The following is a 15,084-nucleotide window of genomic DNA, read 5'->3' as shown; positions in this document are numbered from 1 at the left end:
TTTGCCTCCCTAAGCTTGTCTGCCTGTATCACACTGGTGAGTGTAGCGGTCTTGACCCAGAGCCAGCATTCCAGAAGCCCTGGCACCTACTTCCTCTTGGCTTCTATTTGTCAGTGTGGGCAAGATAAAGCAAGAGCTCTATTTTCCTCACCCTCCAAGTAAAGATAAAATGCTCCCCGACAGAACTGTGGAGCAGTTAAACAAAATGCCAGCTGGGAAAGTTCTTTAGAAAGTTCAGAGCGCCGGAGGCTCAGGTGCTTGGTGTTAGGAGCCTCAGTAGAGCTGGGAAAGAGGTCAGGGTGCCTGACAGCATCGCAGATGAAAGCTTGAAGTTGTTTTTTCTTTGTTGCTGTAAAGCAAAATGTCTTGGTTGAGCAAGGATCCTAAGGCCAGGAAGAGTCAGGATGGGGACCTAGCAGCCCTGACCACAAGTTATCATCTTCCCTGGGAAGTGGGAACTGTACTGCGCCCCCGGCAAAGCCTGAGGAGATGGTAATGGGGTCTTGTGTGAGCAATTGAAAATGGTTTTTTTGGTTGATTTTTTTGGTTTGTCAGGTTAATCAGAGACAGTTCCAGCAAATAAAAAACTTTTCTCTCTGGCCAAGGGTTTGCTAAGATAATACTTTAATTGTATATGTCGTGGTGCATAGTTCTCTGAAGACTCAAGACCATGTCTGTTCATCTCTGTCCCCAGTGATAGGTGTCAGCTAACTGAGGGAATGAGTGGACAGAAATCGGGAGCTAATAAGTAACAATTCCTCTGTGCCAGGTGCTGTTCTCAGTCTTTACATATGCTAAGTTATTTTATTCTCACAACAACCCTGTGAGGTGCAATTTATTATCCTTGATGTACTGATGAGGAAACCAAGGCACAGAGAGGTTAAGTGCTCTGCCCAAGGTCACGCAGGCCGAAGAGTGTAAAGTCAGAATTCTGGCCACAAGCCTGTCCTCCCTGTCACTGCACCCAGCAGCCTCCTAAAGGGGAAAAAGCCTAGACTTTGGAGTCAGTAAAATGCAGAATATGATCGTTTACCCCCTTCAAGAGAACTAACACACAGAGCAGCTAGCCTTCCGAGGCACAGGCATAGTGGGTGTCCAGAGGCCACCCTTTCTTGTCCTCTGAGTGTCTCTGGAGTCCCTAGTGTGGTCTTTGTGGCCTTTGCAGCCACATTGCTTTTCGTGATGAACTGGGAAATGGTGAAGTCCCTGGATTACTGGGAGCTGACAGAGGACAGTCTGCACCAGGCCTTGGTGAATGGCCCTGTGTGGTCAGCTTGTCAGGAGGCCGGCGTGGGTGGGCGGCCTTCTCAGTCATGCATTCCAGTCTTGGCGCCCACCACTTGCAGGGACTGTTCCGGGGGCCCTGGGAACAGCCTCCGCTCCCAGGAAACCCAGAGGGTCAAGCTGGGGCTGCCAGTCTGATGGGACTGAGGTTTCCTCTTCACCACCTGCCCTCCCCTGTGCCCTAAATCTTTGATCACAGGAACTTGATCCTCCTGTACTGTACGTTTTCAGTTTTGCCAAAGACCTCACTGTCCATCTTTGATACATTTTTATTTCTAATTAGGCAAATAGGAAACAGCCAGCTTTTCAGACCCACTGCTATTTTATTCAGATTTAATGGGCTTTTTTTTTTTTTGGCTCCAGAAACTAGGCTCTTCTTTTGATCCTGTCTTTCTAATAAAATTACTCAAAATTTACAAAAGTGCAGTTTCACTGTTTATCACTGTTCTTATGAATTTAATGTTGATATATAATTAAATTTTTTGAAAAGTGGCATATCCACGTTGCTTGAAATCCAAGCTCTCCCAAAGGGTATATGGTGAAAAGTCCAATCTCCACCCCCTACCCTACTCCTCTTTTATCCTCTTTGGAGAAAACCAGTGTCGCCATTTGGGTGGATTTCCAGAGACATGCTGTGCAGCTGTGAGCACAGGTTACAAGTTACACATACATACACATGCTCGCTTTTTTTGTGGAAAAAGTTGCTTACTATACCCACAGCTCTACAACTTGATCTCTGAAGTTATTCTGTATCAGTTAATTAATAAAAAGCCTCTTCATTCTTTTTACAGCTGCCTAGTACTCCATTATGAGACGGGGCCATAATTTACTTAATCAGTCCCTTTTTGGTGGACATTCAGTTGTTTCCAATTTTTGCTAACACATATAATACCACAGTGAACCACCTTGTATTTTTGCATAAATGAGGATAGATTTGTGGGATAAATTCCCATACATGGATTTGCTGGGTCACATGGTATATACATTTATAAGTTAACATGTTGCCAGATTGCCCTCCATTAAAGCAGTGTAAATTTATACTACACACTAGCAATGTGTGAGAGTGCCTGTTTATCTATTTCTGCATATCCTCATCAGCTCAGTCATCAAACTTTACCTTTGTCCATAAGGTAGATACAAATGGTCTCTCTGTGTTTTAATTTGTCCATCTCTTACCACGAACAAGGTTGGGTATCTCTTCACTCCACCTGAGAGCCATTAGATTTTTTGCTCTGTGAACTGTCTCTTCAAATCCTTTGTCCATTTTTCTGTTTGTTTCTCTTTGTCCATTTGCTTTTCTTTCTGTTAACTGATGCTGGGGCGAGTGCTCTGTAATTAGGGGGATCAACCCTTTGCCTTCATGTGAGTTGCAGATATTTTTCCCAGGTTTATCGCTTTTCCTTTGCTTTTGTTACTGTTTTCTTTGCCATGCAAATTTATTAGCTTTTTCCTTTATGATTTCTGGGTTTTGTGTCATCCTTTAGAAAGGTCTTCCCTACTCTGAGGCTATTGTGTTTCGTTTTGGGTTTTTTGGTTTTTGGCTTTTTTAATTCTCTCATTTCTTCTAGAATTTTGTTCTGTCTTGTTTTTACTTAATTCTTTGAATCATCCAGAATATATTTTGGTAGGAAGTATGACTTATGGAACTTCATCTTATTTTTTTAGGCAACAGTTACTCATTTTAGCCTTGCTTTTATTTTGTAACTTACAAGTTGCATGGCCTGTCAAACTCTCTTATGCCACCCCCGTGCACTTACTATGAATCAGATTGATGTAGGATGACAGCTAAGTTTCCCTGAGGCAGTTTGGCATAGGGGAAAGATCACCATCTGTGGAGTCTAGCAGGCCTGGTCTTGAATGCTGGCTCTGCAGTTTCTTACTTCTTGGGCGAGTCACCAAACCTCTCTGAGCTTTTGTTACCTCATTTGTAAAATGTGGTTGATAACACCTCATTTTGCAAATGGGTTGTGACAATTAGAGGTGATGTCTATAAACTGCCTGTTCAGGGCCTGGCACACAGTAGATGCTTGAGAAGCAGGAGCTAGTATCATTGCTGTCATCAGTACCAGTTTCAGTCGTGTGATGTTGGTCTGAATGGGGACGTTGTGTCCCCGCCCCCGCTGTGGGGAGCTCTTCTTCAGTAAAAGCCAGTGTTCCTGGAAACCGGATATGGGGCTTCCCTGCATAAGCCAGAGGGCATCACAAGTACCCCAGTAGTGGCTGGGCTGGCATTTTTAGGTTGTGTTTATAACCTCTGGGCAGATGTTTCATTGTTAGGATGTCCATTAAAATGAGATTGTACTTTACTGCAAGAGGACGTCTGTCTGATTCTGTAGTTTGGTTTTGTAATCAGATCTGTGATGTTAATAGTCAAGTATTATTTGTCCAGCATTAGTTTAGGACTGTTTGGCCATATGATCTAGGAGACATTTAAGATCTGTATGCTCTCTTATTTTAGAACCTTGGGTTCAATCCTGTCTTTAGTCTGGAAATTATTTCATTGGGTGCAGAAACTTAGCAGCCTAAACAGAAGTTGACAGTCCTTAACTAGGTGATTCATTATTGTTTCATTCCACACCGCTTCATATATATATTCTGGTGCTCTGGGTTTTGTTTTTTTTTCTATGCAAACTTGGTTTTCTTCTAAGATTTTTTTGATTTGTAATGTTTAATTTTAATTTAATATTTGTCTTCTGAAAAGTCTTTTACTACAGTCCTTCTTGTCGACTGAAATAAAATGCACAACCTAAAAGTTGAGAGTTATGTTTTATTCGGCAGATTTCCTGTGGACTCAAGCTCGGGACACGGCATCTCAGGTCACTCTAAGAGGCTGTTCCAAAGGGGCAAGGTAGAAGCCAGGAGATAAGAGATTTTGCGACAAAGACCAGGTAGTCAGAACATCAAAAGTTTACTGTTAATTAAAGAAAACTGGTTATCTCAAGTTAAAGAATTTGGTGCTTTTCTTTGTCTGGGAAGGTGCAAAGGTCTGGGCTCAGTGAAATCATTCCTTGGATATGCACTTGGCTATTTAGGGTCAGTGCCCTGTTCTTCCACATCCTGAGTCCCCTCAGGGGGGCACGGCTGGGGGGGCTGCAGAGGCCTGGCTGCCTGCTTGTCCTCATCCTGCATCCCCTCCCCTCACTGTCGGGGGGGGGGGGTGGCAGCAGCGGCTGATGGGGTTACGCAGGAGTTAAATACAGTAGGACGTTAGAAGTGACCCGGCACAGGGAGGGAGGAAGCTTATCTCCTTACTTTACGATTATGTTGCTTCTGTTCTGTGTTTAAATCTTGTATTTTTTTTCTCTTAATTTTTCTTTTAGCATTTTTTACCAGTGCTTTCTGATTACTTACGCTACACTGCGCCGTTTTCATTCATCCCTTAAATAGCCAACTGCCCCAATTTAACAATTGACTATATAACCTCATGGCGCTTATGCCCTTTCCTTATAATCTTATGCTTCCTTTCTGATTCCCGAACAGTTTCTTTGCCACAGTCCATATAGTGAAGTCATCTTTAGTTATCCTTAACACCAAAAGGCATTTCCCCAAAATAAACCTTACCTTTTGACATACTGGGTATTTTTTAAAGAACAGTGATTCTCAAATGCTTGTCTGAGTAGAATGTGTGTTGGTGTGTAAAGTTGCCGATTGCTTTTCATGTAAGAACTGTACTTTATTAATGAGATTGTACTATTTTTAGGAATGGACAGTGAACAGTAAGTAATGTGTGTAGTGACTTAGCTCAGCAAAATAAAGTTAGCCCTCCCCCAGTTTTTAAAACACGGGAACTCTTACCCCTCCTAGGCTGACTGTTCAGATCTGAGGATGAATACTCAATGTTTCTTTTCTGTTTCCAGGGATGACTCTGTCCCAGAAGACAACATCTGGAGGGGTATCCTCTCTGTAATTTTCTTCTTTCTTATCATCAGTGTGTTAGCTTTCCCCAATGGTAAGTGATGTTATCCTTTCTCACGTTTCTCTTGTTCATTGTGCCCTTTTGGGTATTTTTGAGATGCATGTCACCTGGGAGATGAAACTAGAGGGTGAAATAAACACGCTGAGTGTCACAGGGTGGTGACGGGCACAGGCTTCGGAGGCTGACTGCTCGCTTCCCAGCTCTGTCTCTCTTTTTAATAGTCCTTCGTTTTCTCTCTGTGAAATGGAGGGAAGTACTCTTGTAAGGGTTAGCTGAATCAATACATGTAAAATGCTCTGAACAGGGGCCGACGGACTGTAAGCTCTCAGTGAATGTCAACTGTTACTCTTGTTGCTGTTTTTGTTATCATCAGCTGGGTCATAAAATACCCAGCGACTGCTCAGTTACTCCTTTTTACTAAGGACAGGGTCAGTGCTCTAATGAGTATTACTTAAATAATTTGTTGTCTTAAGTGATCTTTTATCGCGGTGAACTTTGCTGGGATATGAATTTTCATTATCAGGTTGAAAAGAAAAACAATTATTACTGTGAAATTTCCCCCTGTCATGTTTATAGACTGAGGCAAAAGCTGACTTGGTGTTCTGCCACACTTGGGATTCATTCCTTTCCTCTGAATTGCCCCTTACAAGTTGCTGTATTTTTTCTTATTCCCCTTCAGTACTTTCTCCCTGGAATATTCTCTGCTTACTCTCTGCAAGTGATTTCTGGATGTTCACTTTTTATATTCTGATTCTTTTGTGCTTAGGATATTTTGTAACCGTTTCAGTCTTTTGTGTGAGTTATGCTCCAAGGGCCTGACTCAGGTTTTAAATATGATGCTTTAAGTTGTGCTGCTTCTCTGTCCTCCCATCTTTCAGTTGAATATAATGTGCCTTATAAGGAGCTCCTAATGAATGTTACTGATTGCTACCTGGAGCTGTACCGTGGTGATAGGATTCTAATACCAATTCTAATTTGGGTGAGCACATGTGTGGGTGGGTGGGTGGGTGGCCGGGGAGGCAGGGGGGTCCCTACACCAACTAGCAATTGTTGAGCATCAGCTGGATGTCCTACAATTCTACTCAGTCCTGGCACTGTCTACCTGGAGGGAGCATCCACTTCCACAGGTTAAGTCTCACAGGACTGCTCCTGTCCCCACTGCAAACGCCAGTCACAAGTCCAGGGTGTCACCTGTGCTTCTGACCGAATGGCTGTAAAATCAGAGGTTCCCATGACCTCTTCCTTGGGTTTGCTAGAGCAGCTCACAAGACTCAGAAAACCAGTTTGCTCACTAGATTACCATACTGGTTCATTACAGGGACTATGACTCAACAGCCCGGTGAAGAGGTGTGTAGGGTGAAGTATGTGGGGAGGGGCCGGGAGCTTCCCTGCCTCTCCAGCTGTGCCGTCTCCCGGGATCTCTACTGGTCACCAACCCAGAAGCTTCCTAAACCTCATCCTTGTAGGCTTCTGTGGAGGCTTCATTACCTAGGTATGACTGATTAAATCTGTGGCCATTGGCAGTTGATTCAATCCTGATTCCCAGAGGTCAGGGGGGTGGGGCTGAGGGTTCCAACCCCTCTAATCTCGCTGCTGGCTCCACCAGCCATCAGCCCCCATTCTTGTAACTGTTTTCCAAAAAGTCACCTCATTAACTTAACAGAAGACACTCTTATCACTTTCATAACTTAGGAAATTCCAAGGGTTTTAGGACTGTTCCAGAATAGGGGACAAAGACCAAACACTTAGTTCTTATTATGTAAGTCACAGCAGCATGCAGGGCAAGTCCTTCAGGCTTTCCAAAATGGTGGCATCAAAATTTTGTTCTGTATTGTGGGTTTTGCTGGTAGCATAATAATCCGACCAGTAAAAATATGATTCTGAGCCCTGCAGGCAACAGGTTGTTCTAGATCACCAAGTTACTTGACAACTGAGTTTAGTTCTCTAATCACTCATGCTTTTAGATTAAATTTTATTTATTTATTTATTTATTTACCTACTTACTTACTTACTTGTGAAAACCTTTTAAGACGTGAAAACCTGTGTAGCAAGCTGCTACAACAGAGTCTGTACACCGAGCAACTTAACCGAAGACTCATCCTGTAGCAGAACCTTCTCCAGCCGTGAGCCTGCGAAACCAATCAAATCCTTGTTGTGGCACATGGTGTTTCTTGTCGGTGACATGGTGACATGTGTGTTGGTAAAAGAATTTACCGGAGATCAAGTATGAGGATAGAAGAGGAGTCTATTAGGAGTACACTGCCAGAGACGACAGCCGGCCGCCCGAAGAGAGGTGTCTGTGTGAGCGCCGAGGGCCGGTTGCTGGGGTGTTTTATCAGGCCGGGTCACAAGGTGCCTGATCAGCTTGTGCACACGTTTCTGATTGGTTGTAGGCGAGGTAAGGGGTTTAGGGGCCGTGTTGGGCAGTGGGGTCTGTGACTCTGATACGTAGGCATTAGCTGTCAGTTTGCTAGGGAAACACACCCAGCAAAGAATGTAGACATCTGAGAGCCCAGAAATGGGGGTCGTTGGACTTTGAAGGACGTCAGTTGGCCCCACAGTTCTGTGCTTCCGGAGTGCAATCGTGGGCCAGGCACAGGGTAGACATTTCCATTCCAAATGGGAGGAACAGGAACAAAGGAAGGGATGACAAGTCCCAGGCAGGTCAAACTGTGAGATCTCAAGGCTCAAGCATAATCCTCTTTGGCTTGATGTTCCTTCCAGACCGTCTGGGGCAGTGGTCTGCCTCGCAGCTCTGCCCGGCTGGGGTCAGATCCCCACGGCTCCTGGGGGCTCTTCCCGTGACTGTGCCGGGCGTTGGTCTCACCCTTTGAAGCCAAGGTGGATGCAGTCCTCCTCTCCCCCATGCTCTGTGGTAGAAGTGACAGCCCCAATGATCTCTGAGTCACCTTGGGGTCCTTCTTCCCTTTGTCTTGAAGAGCAGCAAGCGTTCACAGCCAGTAGGCCTGTGGTTTGGCCCCGTAGGGTTCAGGAGATCGAACAGTCTTTACCTTGGGGGTTAGGATTTCAACATGTGAATTTTGGGGGGACAGAAACATTCAGTCCATAGTGTGAAGGAAAAACCGGACTGATCTAACAAGGTAACTCACAAGTCTAGGAATGTGAAGGAGAGGCTGGGCTGGGCTAACAAGGTAACTCACAAATCTAAGTATTGGAATACTGATCTGAGTTCTGCTGGACTAACTCGTAAATCTAAGTTAATTAGTGTTGGTTTGCTGTTCATGTTTTTTTGCTAGCCAGCTGGGTTTTCAAAGATACATATCTGGCTTTGGAATGTTGGTTTGCTGCCTCCCCGCCTCCACTTTTGTGATGATAATGCTGTTGCTAAAGCTGTTCCATGCCTATTGGCCGAATACCCCGAGCTTGTACTTTACCCTATAAAACCTCACGCGCACGTCTTGGAGGTGCTCAGAGCTTCGGAGCAGAAGCCCCTCTGAGCCCGCCGGCGTAATACATCTGGGTACTCCAACCCTCCCAGTGGTGCTTGCTTCTTGGCTGGCCTGTCGTTTCCGTAATAATAGCACCTGAGTACCTTATGCAGATATGACAGACAGAGTTTGGCCTTTCCTCAACCATTGGGAGTTCTGCTAACACACAGTTACTGGGGTGTGAAGATAAGATATTCATGATATGGCTAGGTCATGGAATGAAGGGGGGTTGACCCTGCTATGGAATTCACTTTCTAGGAAAAGTCCCCAGTGTCAAACAGCCTTTTTTTTTTTTAAGCTATTTGCCGACTTTCTTTTCCGTCCCACTTCCAACACTCAAAATCTCAGAATTTTATGTTTAGGGAGAGCTTGGACATTATGGAACCCATCCCCTCTGTCAAGGGTGCTAGAGGACAGCCTCCGTGGCCAGTTGGGGCATCAGGCATTTTCCATACGTTGGAACCACCAGAGGCTGTGAGTGGGCCCCCTGAGCTGGAACCTGGCCTTACAAAGGTGGCGTAAGACAGCCCAAAGCAAGGAAGTGGTGAGCTGCGTCTCAAGTTGGGTACCAATACAAGGCCTCAGGCCACCGACGCCCCGAGGGAAGATGAGGAGGTGACATTTCAGGTAGTGGTCAGTGCTACCCTCCCACAGCCTTCTGCATCCTGTGGAGATCTGCTGCTTGATTCCCTGCCGTCACTCAACGCCCTGACCCTTGTTGATCTGTGACCTCTGTTCCCATTTCTTTCGCATTTCATCTGGCCCCTATCACCTTTTTCTTTGTTTTAAATCAGCCAATCAGAGCATAGTACCTGCTCAGGAAAGCGAACAATCCAAGAGACCGCGTCTTCAAGTCTTCAGCCTTCTTGGGCTGTGTGTTAATTGTTGCTTTGTTCCCAAGGGTTAGTTCTTCACAGCTCTGAAGGTTTCTTTTTTGCTATATATATATATATTTTTAATTTAAACTTGCTATTTCTGAGCCATTTTCGAAGTTTGGGGGATTCCATCTATTGAATGTAACATTTTGTGTGATTTCTGCTGATTTCTCCTCTCTTCCCTGATGACATCCTCTAGTCTTCAACATCCACTTAACTGGCTCAGTCTGTCATTTGGGACTGGGCTTTTGTTTTCCTTCTGGAAAGATAAAAGTTGTTTGTTTTATGCTTTTCTTATCCTGGCTGGCTGCCCGGACTTTGTGAGACATACAAAGTGGGGAGGACCCGCGGGGCTCATCGGGTTCAGCCTGCTCGGCTTACAGCTGAGAAAGCTGAACCCAAGGTTGTCAGTCGTCCCCAGGCCGCACCAGCCCCTGCTGCCAGCCTGGTGTTAGGGCCCGGCTCCCGCGCGTTCCTGGTCCCTCGCCCTGGTCTTTCAGGGCCCATCATGAGATGTTCCGTCTCTGTCTTCTCTAGGTTTCGGTCTCCCTCTGCTTCTCCGTCCCCCGTCAGTCTCTGGGGTTCTTCTTTCCCAGGAGCGCAGTCTTAGGGTGGCTGGGCTGCGCCTAGTATGCTTTGGATCCCACGCCCTGTGGGCGGTGGTGGTGCCCCCTCTCCCCTGTTCCCCAGATGTCACCCAGCGGATTGGTGTGACCCTTCCCCTGCCTCCTGTGTGTGGGCTCACACGCCACTGGTCTGTAGTGGAACAGGCCAAAGAGAAGGTCTCAGATGTAGAAAAGGACAAAGTCCGTTCCGGAGTCTGTGTAGGGAAGATTAGGACGTCGGGGAGGCAGTGCTCGCCGGGCTCTCTTGCAGCCACGTGTACAAAGCAGACACCGTGTCCACCTTGTTCTCTAAAGATCCATGTACTCACACTTCACATAAGAGTAGGAAAACTCTAAGTTTTCCACATTAAAGAGTGCATGATTGAATATTTTTACACTGGGGGTGGCTTTGGGAGGTCCCATAGAGATGATGGGGCAGCTGGCATGGCCACGGGGACAGGGTGCCCCCCTCCCCCCGCCCAGAGCTGGCATTCAGACTCTGGCCTGTCCAGGAGCCAGGATGCTAGGTGAGTGCTTCTCAGAGAGGAGCGGACATGCCTCTTCTTGTTCTGATCTCGACAACTTGTCTTCCACTCTCCCCGCCCTTGGCAGGGATCCTCAAGCAAGTCATGAAATGAATGGGAGAGATGGAGCGTGGTGTCTGCCTTCTCCTTGAAGGGCAGCTCGGGGGAGGTGCCTGCAGTGGGTGGCATTCCCAGAATGTTTCTGTTTTGGCAACTTCAAATGCATTTACCCTTGAGTGGGAAAGGCTGCCCTGAATGTTGAAGTACAGGCCAAAGTTTGATGGTGACCATGTGTCTCGTGTACGTGAGTTCATAATGCTGTGTGTGTGCTAGAATTGGTCAACTCCTACAGGAAGGGGCCCTCTGGTTCTTTCTGACCAGAGTCTGAACAACACAGAAGGCCACTGACTTTCTCAATAAGGTTTATAACAGTCAGGATGCTTTTGTCCATAAGTAATAGGAAACCTGTTTCAAAAAGGATTAAAGAATAAATAAAATGTTTGCTTTTTTATGTGACAAGAAGTTCTCATATAGCGTGGTGTCGGGGTTGGCCGATTCAGCAACTCAGTGACTTGCAAAGACCCGAGTTCTCTACCTCTTTCTGCTCTACCATCTTCAGCAGGACACCCTGCTTCGCTGCCCTCACAATCTTGAGACAGCTGGTGCCCGGCTGACGGATGGTCCTGGACAGTGTCCAGCAGAAGAGGAAGTCATGTCTCCCTGTGCGTCTTTTTAGAATTGAAGAGGCCTTTTCTGAAACCCTGCAGCACACTTGCCCTCAGTCCCCTTTGATTAGGATTAGGCCCCATGCCTCTTCTCCAGCCGGACCTGAGGACAGGCGTTGACAGTGCCCGGAGGACATCATAGACACATCAGAGATCTCCAGTAGAGAGAGAAACAGGATTCCTCCATTGGCTTAGAAGTTGTCGCTGAGTTATATGGGAGAGGAGTGGAGACTCAAACAGACTTTCATTTGACAGTGAGTGCCTGGGGTGGGTTCTAGAGTTCTCTCCTTCAGTCCTATCAACAGACAAGGAGGGAGAGAGCCCGGGGGAGACCAGGGAAGGAGAGGGTCTGATACCCACACACACTTCTTTCCTGCCGTCTTCTCACCCATTGTCTTTTGATTCCCTTGAAAAAAATATTTTAAATGCTACTTCCATCTCCTTATAGCAACTGACACTGGAGTGTGAGTGTAATTTGAACTGGACCACTGTATCATTGGAGTGTAATTATAACTGCATCACCCTATCACTGGAGTGAAATTTAGAAACATGTTGAGTCTCCAGTTGGCTGTGAGATTTCTTTCAACAGGTGACCTCTGTGTGCTTTTCCAGCTTCTGGGGACCTCTGTGGACTGTTCCTCCTCCTTCCCAGACTGCCCACGCCTTCTCTTGCACCCCCAGTGGCCAGCTCATAGTAGCTTCTCAGTAAATATGAATTAAGCAATGAATCTGCCAGGAAATAGTTCACAGAATTAGCCATCTCTTTTCCTTTCCTCGTCTGCAAGAGGAACACCATTCAGCACTTCTTCAGGTATTTTGAGGAGACTGAGATACTAGTGTTTCTTGATTTTCCTGAGTTTATCTTTCTGTTTGTCCTTCAGCCTCATCTGATTTCTCTGAGCTAATAAGATCGTGCTGACCACGTCTCCTTGAGGTGTGAAGGTGATCCAGAGAAGGTTCATTGTCTCCTAAATTAAAAAGAAAAAAAAGGGTTATCATCTCCCCCTATTCTCTGTCTCCTGCTCCACTACTTTTTCTTATAAAAAAAAAATTCTTAGGTCTAAACTTTGCTTAGAGATAATTTCATTCACCTTTTCTAGGTTTTTCCTAGGGGAATTTCAACTTTCACATAATAATAATCAAATATCTCACAATTTCATTTGTCAATTATACCTCATAAAGCTAAAAAAAAAAAAAAAATCATAGGAGAGGCAGACTGAGAAGGCCCGAGGGCACAGGTGGGCAGCTGTCAGAGAGGCAGCTTCTGACTCTGGTTGAAAGGCTGAAGCCTCCCTTGGGTTGGTCCCTGGAACTCGGTTATTCATAGATATGACAATAGTTTGCTGGCAAGTCAAGCTGTGATCTTAGTTTTTGATTTCTGAGGAAGTATTTTAAATGCTAGCTCTCTCATTTCAAAGATGTTGGGTTTCTATTTCTTTTGAAATCAAACTTGCTCTTTATATCTGATTGAAAATGACCTATTCTAGGCACAGGGACTGAATGGGAAGAAAAATATAAAATAGGTAGCTTCTCATTGTGCCTTGTAAGGAAACCACAGTCGTGAACAAAACCAGGGCTTGTTTCTTCATCACCGCCCTAGGGTGCCTCCCCCACCTCTCCTGCGTAACCGAAGACCCAGGCTCTTCCAGGCAGCTTTTACCAAATCAGAAATAAAGAACAGACACGAAGCACACCGGGAGATGGAGCACCCCTATTCCTGAACATGACCCTGGGCAGAGGAAGAGCCTGGGAAAATGGCTTGCTGGGTGGCAAGGTCTGTGGGAAGGCACGGGGATAAGGTAAACGCTCCTGTTACTGGATTCAGGTCCAGCTTGCTCACCGCTCAAAAATGAATACTCAAGAGAGGCAAATATTGGTAGAAAGGAAAGTTGCTTTTCATCAGAATGCCAGCAGTCTGGGGAGATGGTAACCTCAGTGACCGCAAAAACCAACTCCCAAGCTTCTTCTCAACGTTTTAAAGGGAAAAGGGGAAGTCATCTTGGTTCATCACTGAGATGGGGCAGCAGACTCACAGCCACCTTCCACTGATGCAGGCTTGCCCATGCCTCGTGCTCTTTGCTTGGATGCTGTCTTGTTTACACAGTTTCTCTGCAAGGTTGCTGAAGGGGAAGCTGGGGAAGAGATCTGGCCATTGCTCATCTGTTAGTTATTCTCCATTTCTGCTGCTTTGATCTAAGGAAAGAACCAACAGGTTAGGCAAGGTATTATGTGATCACAAGGTTTTAAAGGTGTGCAGGGGGCCAGAGATGAGTCAAGCGTGGGGCTGGCCTGGTTTAAAGTTAGTGACAAGACAAAGGAGCCTCCTGCAGAGAGCTCTTTCCTGCCAAAAGCTGCTTAAGAATCCCCCCTTGTCAGAACATCGTTCCATTTCTATGGGATAGTGGACAAAGATCTGCTTAATGTAACTTCTTCATACTGACACAGGGTGTCGTATTCTTAGACTGGAAGATGTCGAGGTGGGTCTGTAGCATCTGTTTGCTGACAGTTGCAGTTGCCCACTTACATACACAGGTGGGACAAGCTACAATTATTTTGATACCCACAAAGGTATAGGTTATTATGAGCAATCGTGTTAATTCCGCTCTCTTAAGGCCAGTTCTTGGAATTGTGCTGGCCATCCACTCAGTACCGCTCATGATGGAGCAGCCTGTGTCATGGCTGCAGTCTGGTCAGTCGTGCAGTCAGCTTTTCCCCTCTGGTGGCAATTAACAGTATCTATAAAACAACTCAGGAATGTGCATCGGATACTGAATTTGTGACTCTCTTGTCCTGATCATTAGCCACTTAAGCTTGCTCTCTGGTGACTCGGGGAGGCATGAAAGATTTCAGCTTTTCTGCAGACAAGAGGCAGGGCATGTAGTTGACCAAGTCTTTATGCTTGGAGGGGTCCCGGAGGGTTCTGCCCCATTCTGTTCCAGGAAAGCTATACGTGGTATGCATGCACCTGGGCAGGTAGATGCTGTAGGAAGCATGGCTTTAAAGGTGACTTGACGGGAGTAGCCAAGTCTGAGTGACCTAGGGAGTGTAAGCATCAAGGTTTATTGTCCAGGAAAACGCTAGCCTCATCCTTGATATTTTAAGAGCAAAATAGTATATTTTTAGCAATATTATTGTCTTTGATGGTAAAGATGCTCCTCGTGGTGAGTAATGCTCCTGGAATGTACTTTCTGAATATACTACATGAAAGCATTCAGAGTTTCTTCTCGAAAGAAGTGGACAGATTTGATGACTGAAGTAAGGCCTGGATTGGGTTTTAAAATTAGCTACTGAAAGGTCACCTGACATTCCAGGGCCTTATCTCGGCTTTTGTAGGCAAAAGTGATTCATCCCCACCTCCCTGGACCAGGGCAGGGCACCACGGTGCTCTGCTGTCTCTTCTGAAACCACCACATCAAATTTCTTTCTCAGATCAAATGCAAGGCAGAAAGGATAGCTTAAAAAATTCTATTTTATGAGAAACATTTATGATGTAATATTATGATGTGTAAGTGGGGTATCTGGAGAAGAGAGGAAAAAATTCAGTAAGGGTAAGACAAGGTAAGACTTTAAAAAGCCAAACTGCAGTACGATAAGATGAAGTTGCTCTTTCCAGCTCTGGAACTCCTGTCTGTCTCAGGAATCACACCTGGGCAGAGAGAAATGCCCTGGGGCTGAAGCAGTTGCCTGCTAGGTTAAGGAGGGGGCC

The 15,084-nt window shown here is 45.8% G+C and overlaps 1 protein-coding gene across 2 annotated transcripts in view; it reads left to right on the top strand.

The window, feature by feature from the left end:
- Positions 1-15,084, top strand: part of PTDSS1 (phosphatidylserine synthase 1) — a 59,845-nt gene that overhangs the window by 6,660 nt on the left and 38,101 nt on the right. The window contains exons 2-3 of one of the 2 annotated variants that reach the window (XM_032468177.1): positions 4,063-4,172; positions 5,142-5,233. Coding sequence is in view for 1 of the 2 variants with exons in the window: in XM_032468176.1 (XP_032324067.1) it covers positions 5,142-5,233 (92 nt within the window). In the remaining variant the exon portion in view is untranslated. The remainder of the gene's footprint in view (positions 1-4,062; positions 4,173-5,141; positions 5,234-15,084) is intronic. The other variant, XM_032468176.1, reaches the window with a different exon arrangement.

The sequence above is a fragment of the Camelus ferus genome, chromosome 25 (assembly GCF_009834535.1).
Source record: "Camelus ferus isolate YT-003-E chromosome 25, BCGSAC_Cfer_1.0, whole genome shotgun sequence".
NCBI lineage: Eukaryota > Metazoa > Chordata > Mammalia > Artiodactyla > Camelidae > Camelus > Camelus ferus.
Note: the sequence above shows the minus strand (reverse complement) of the source record. Positions and strands in the feature narration are given on the sequence as shown.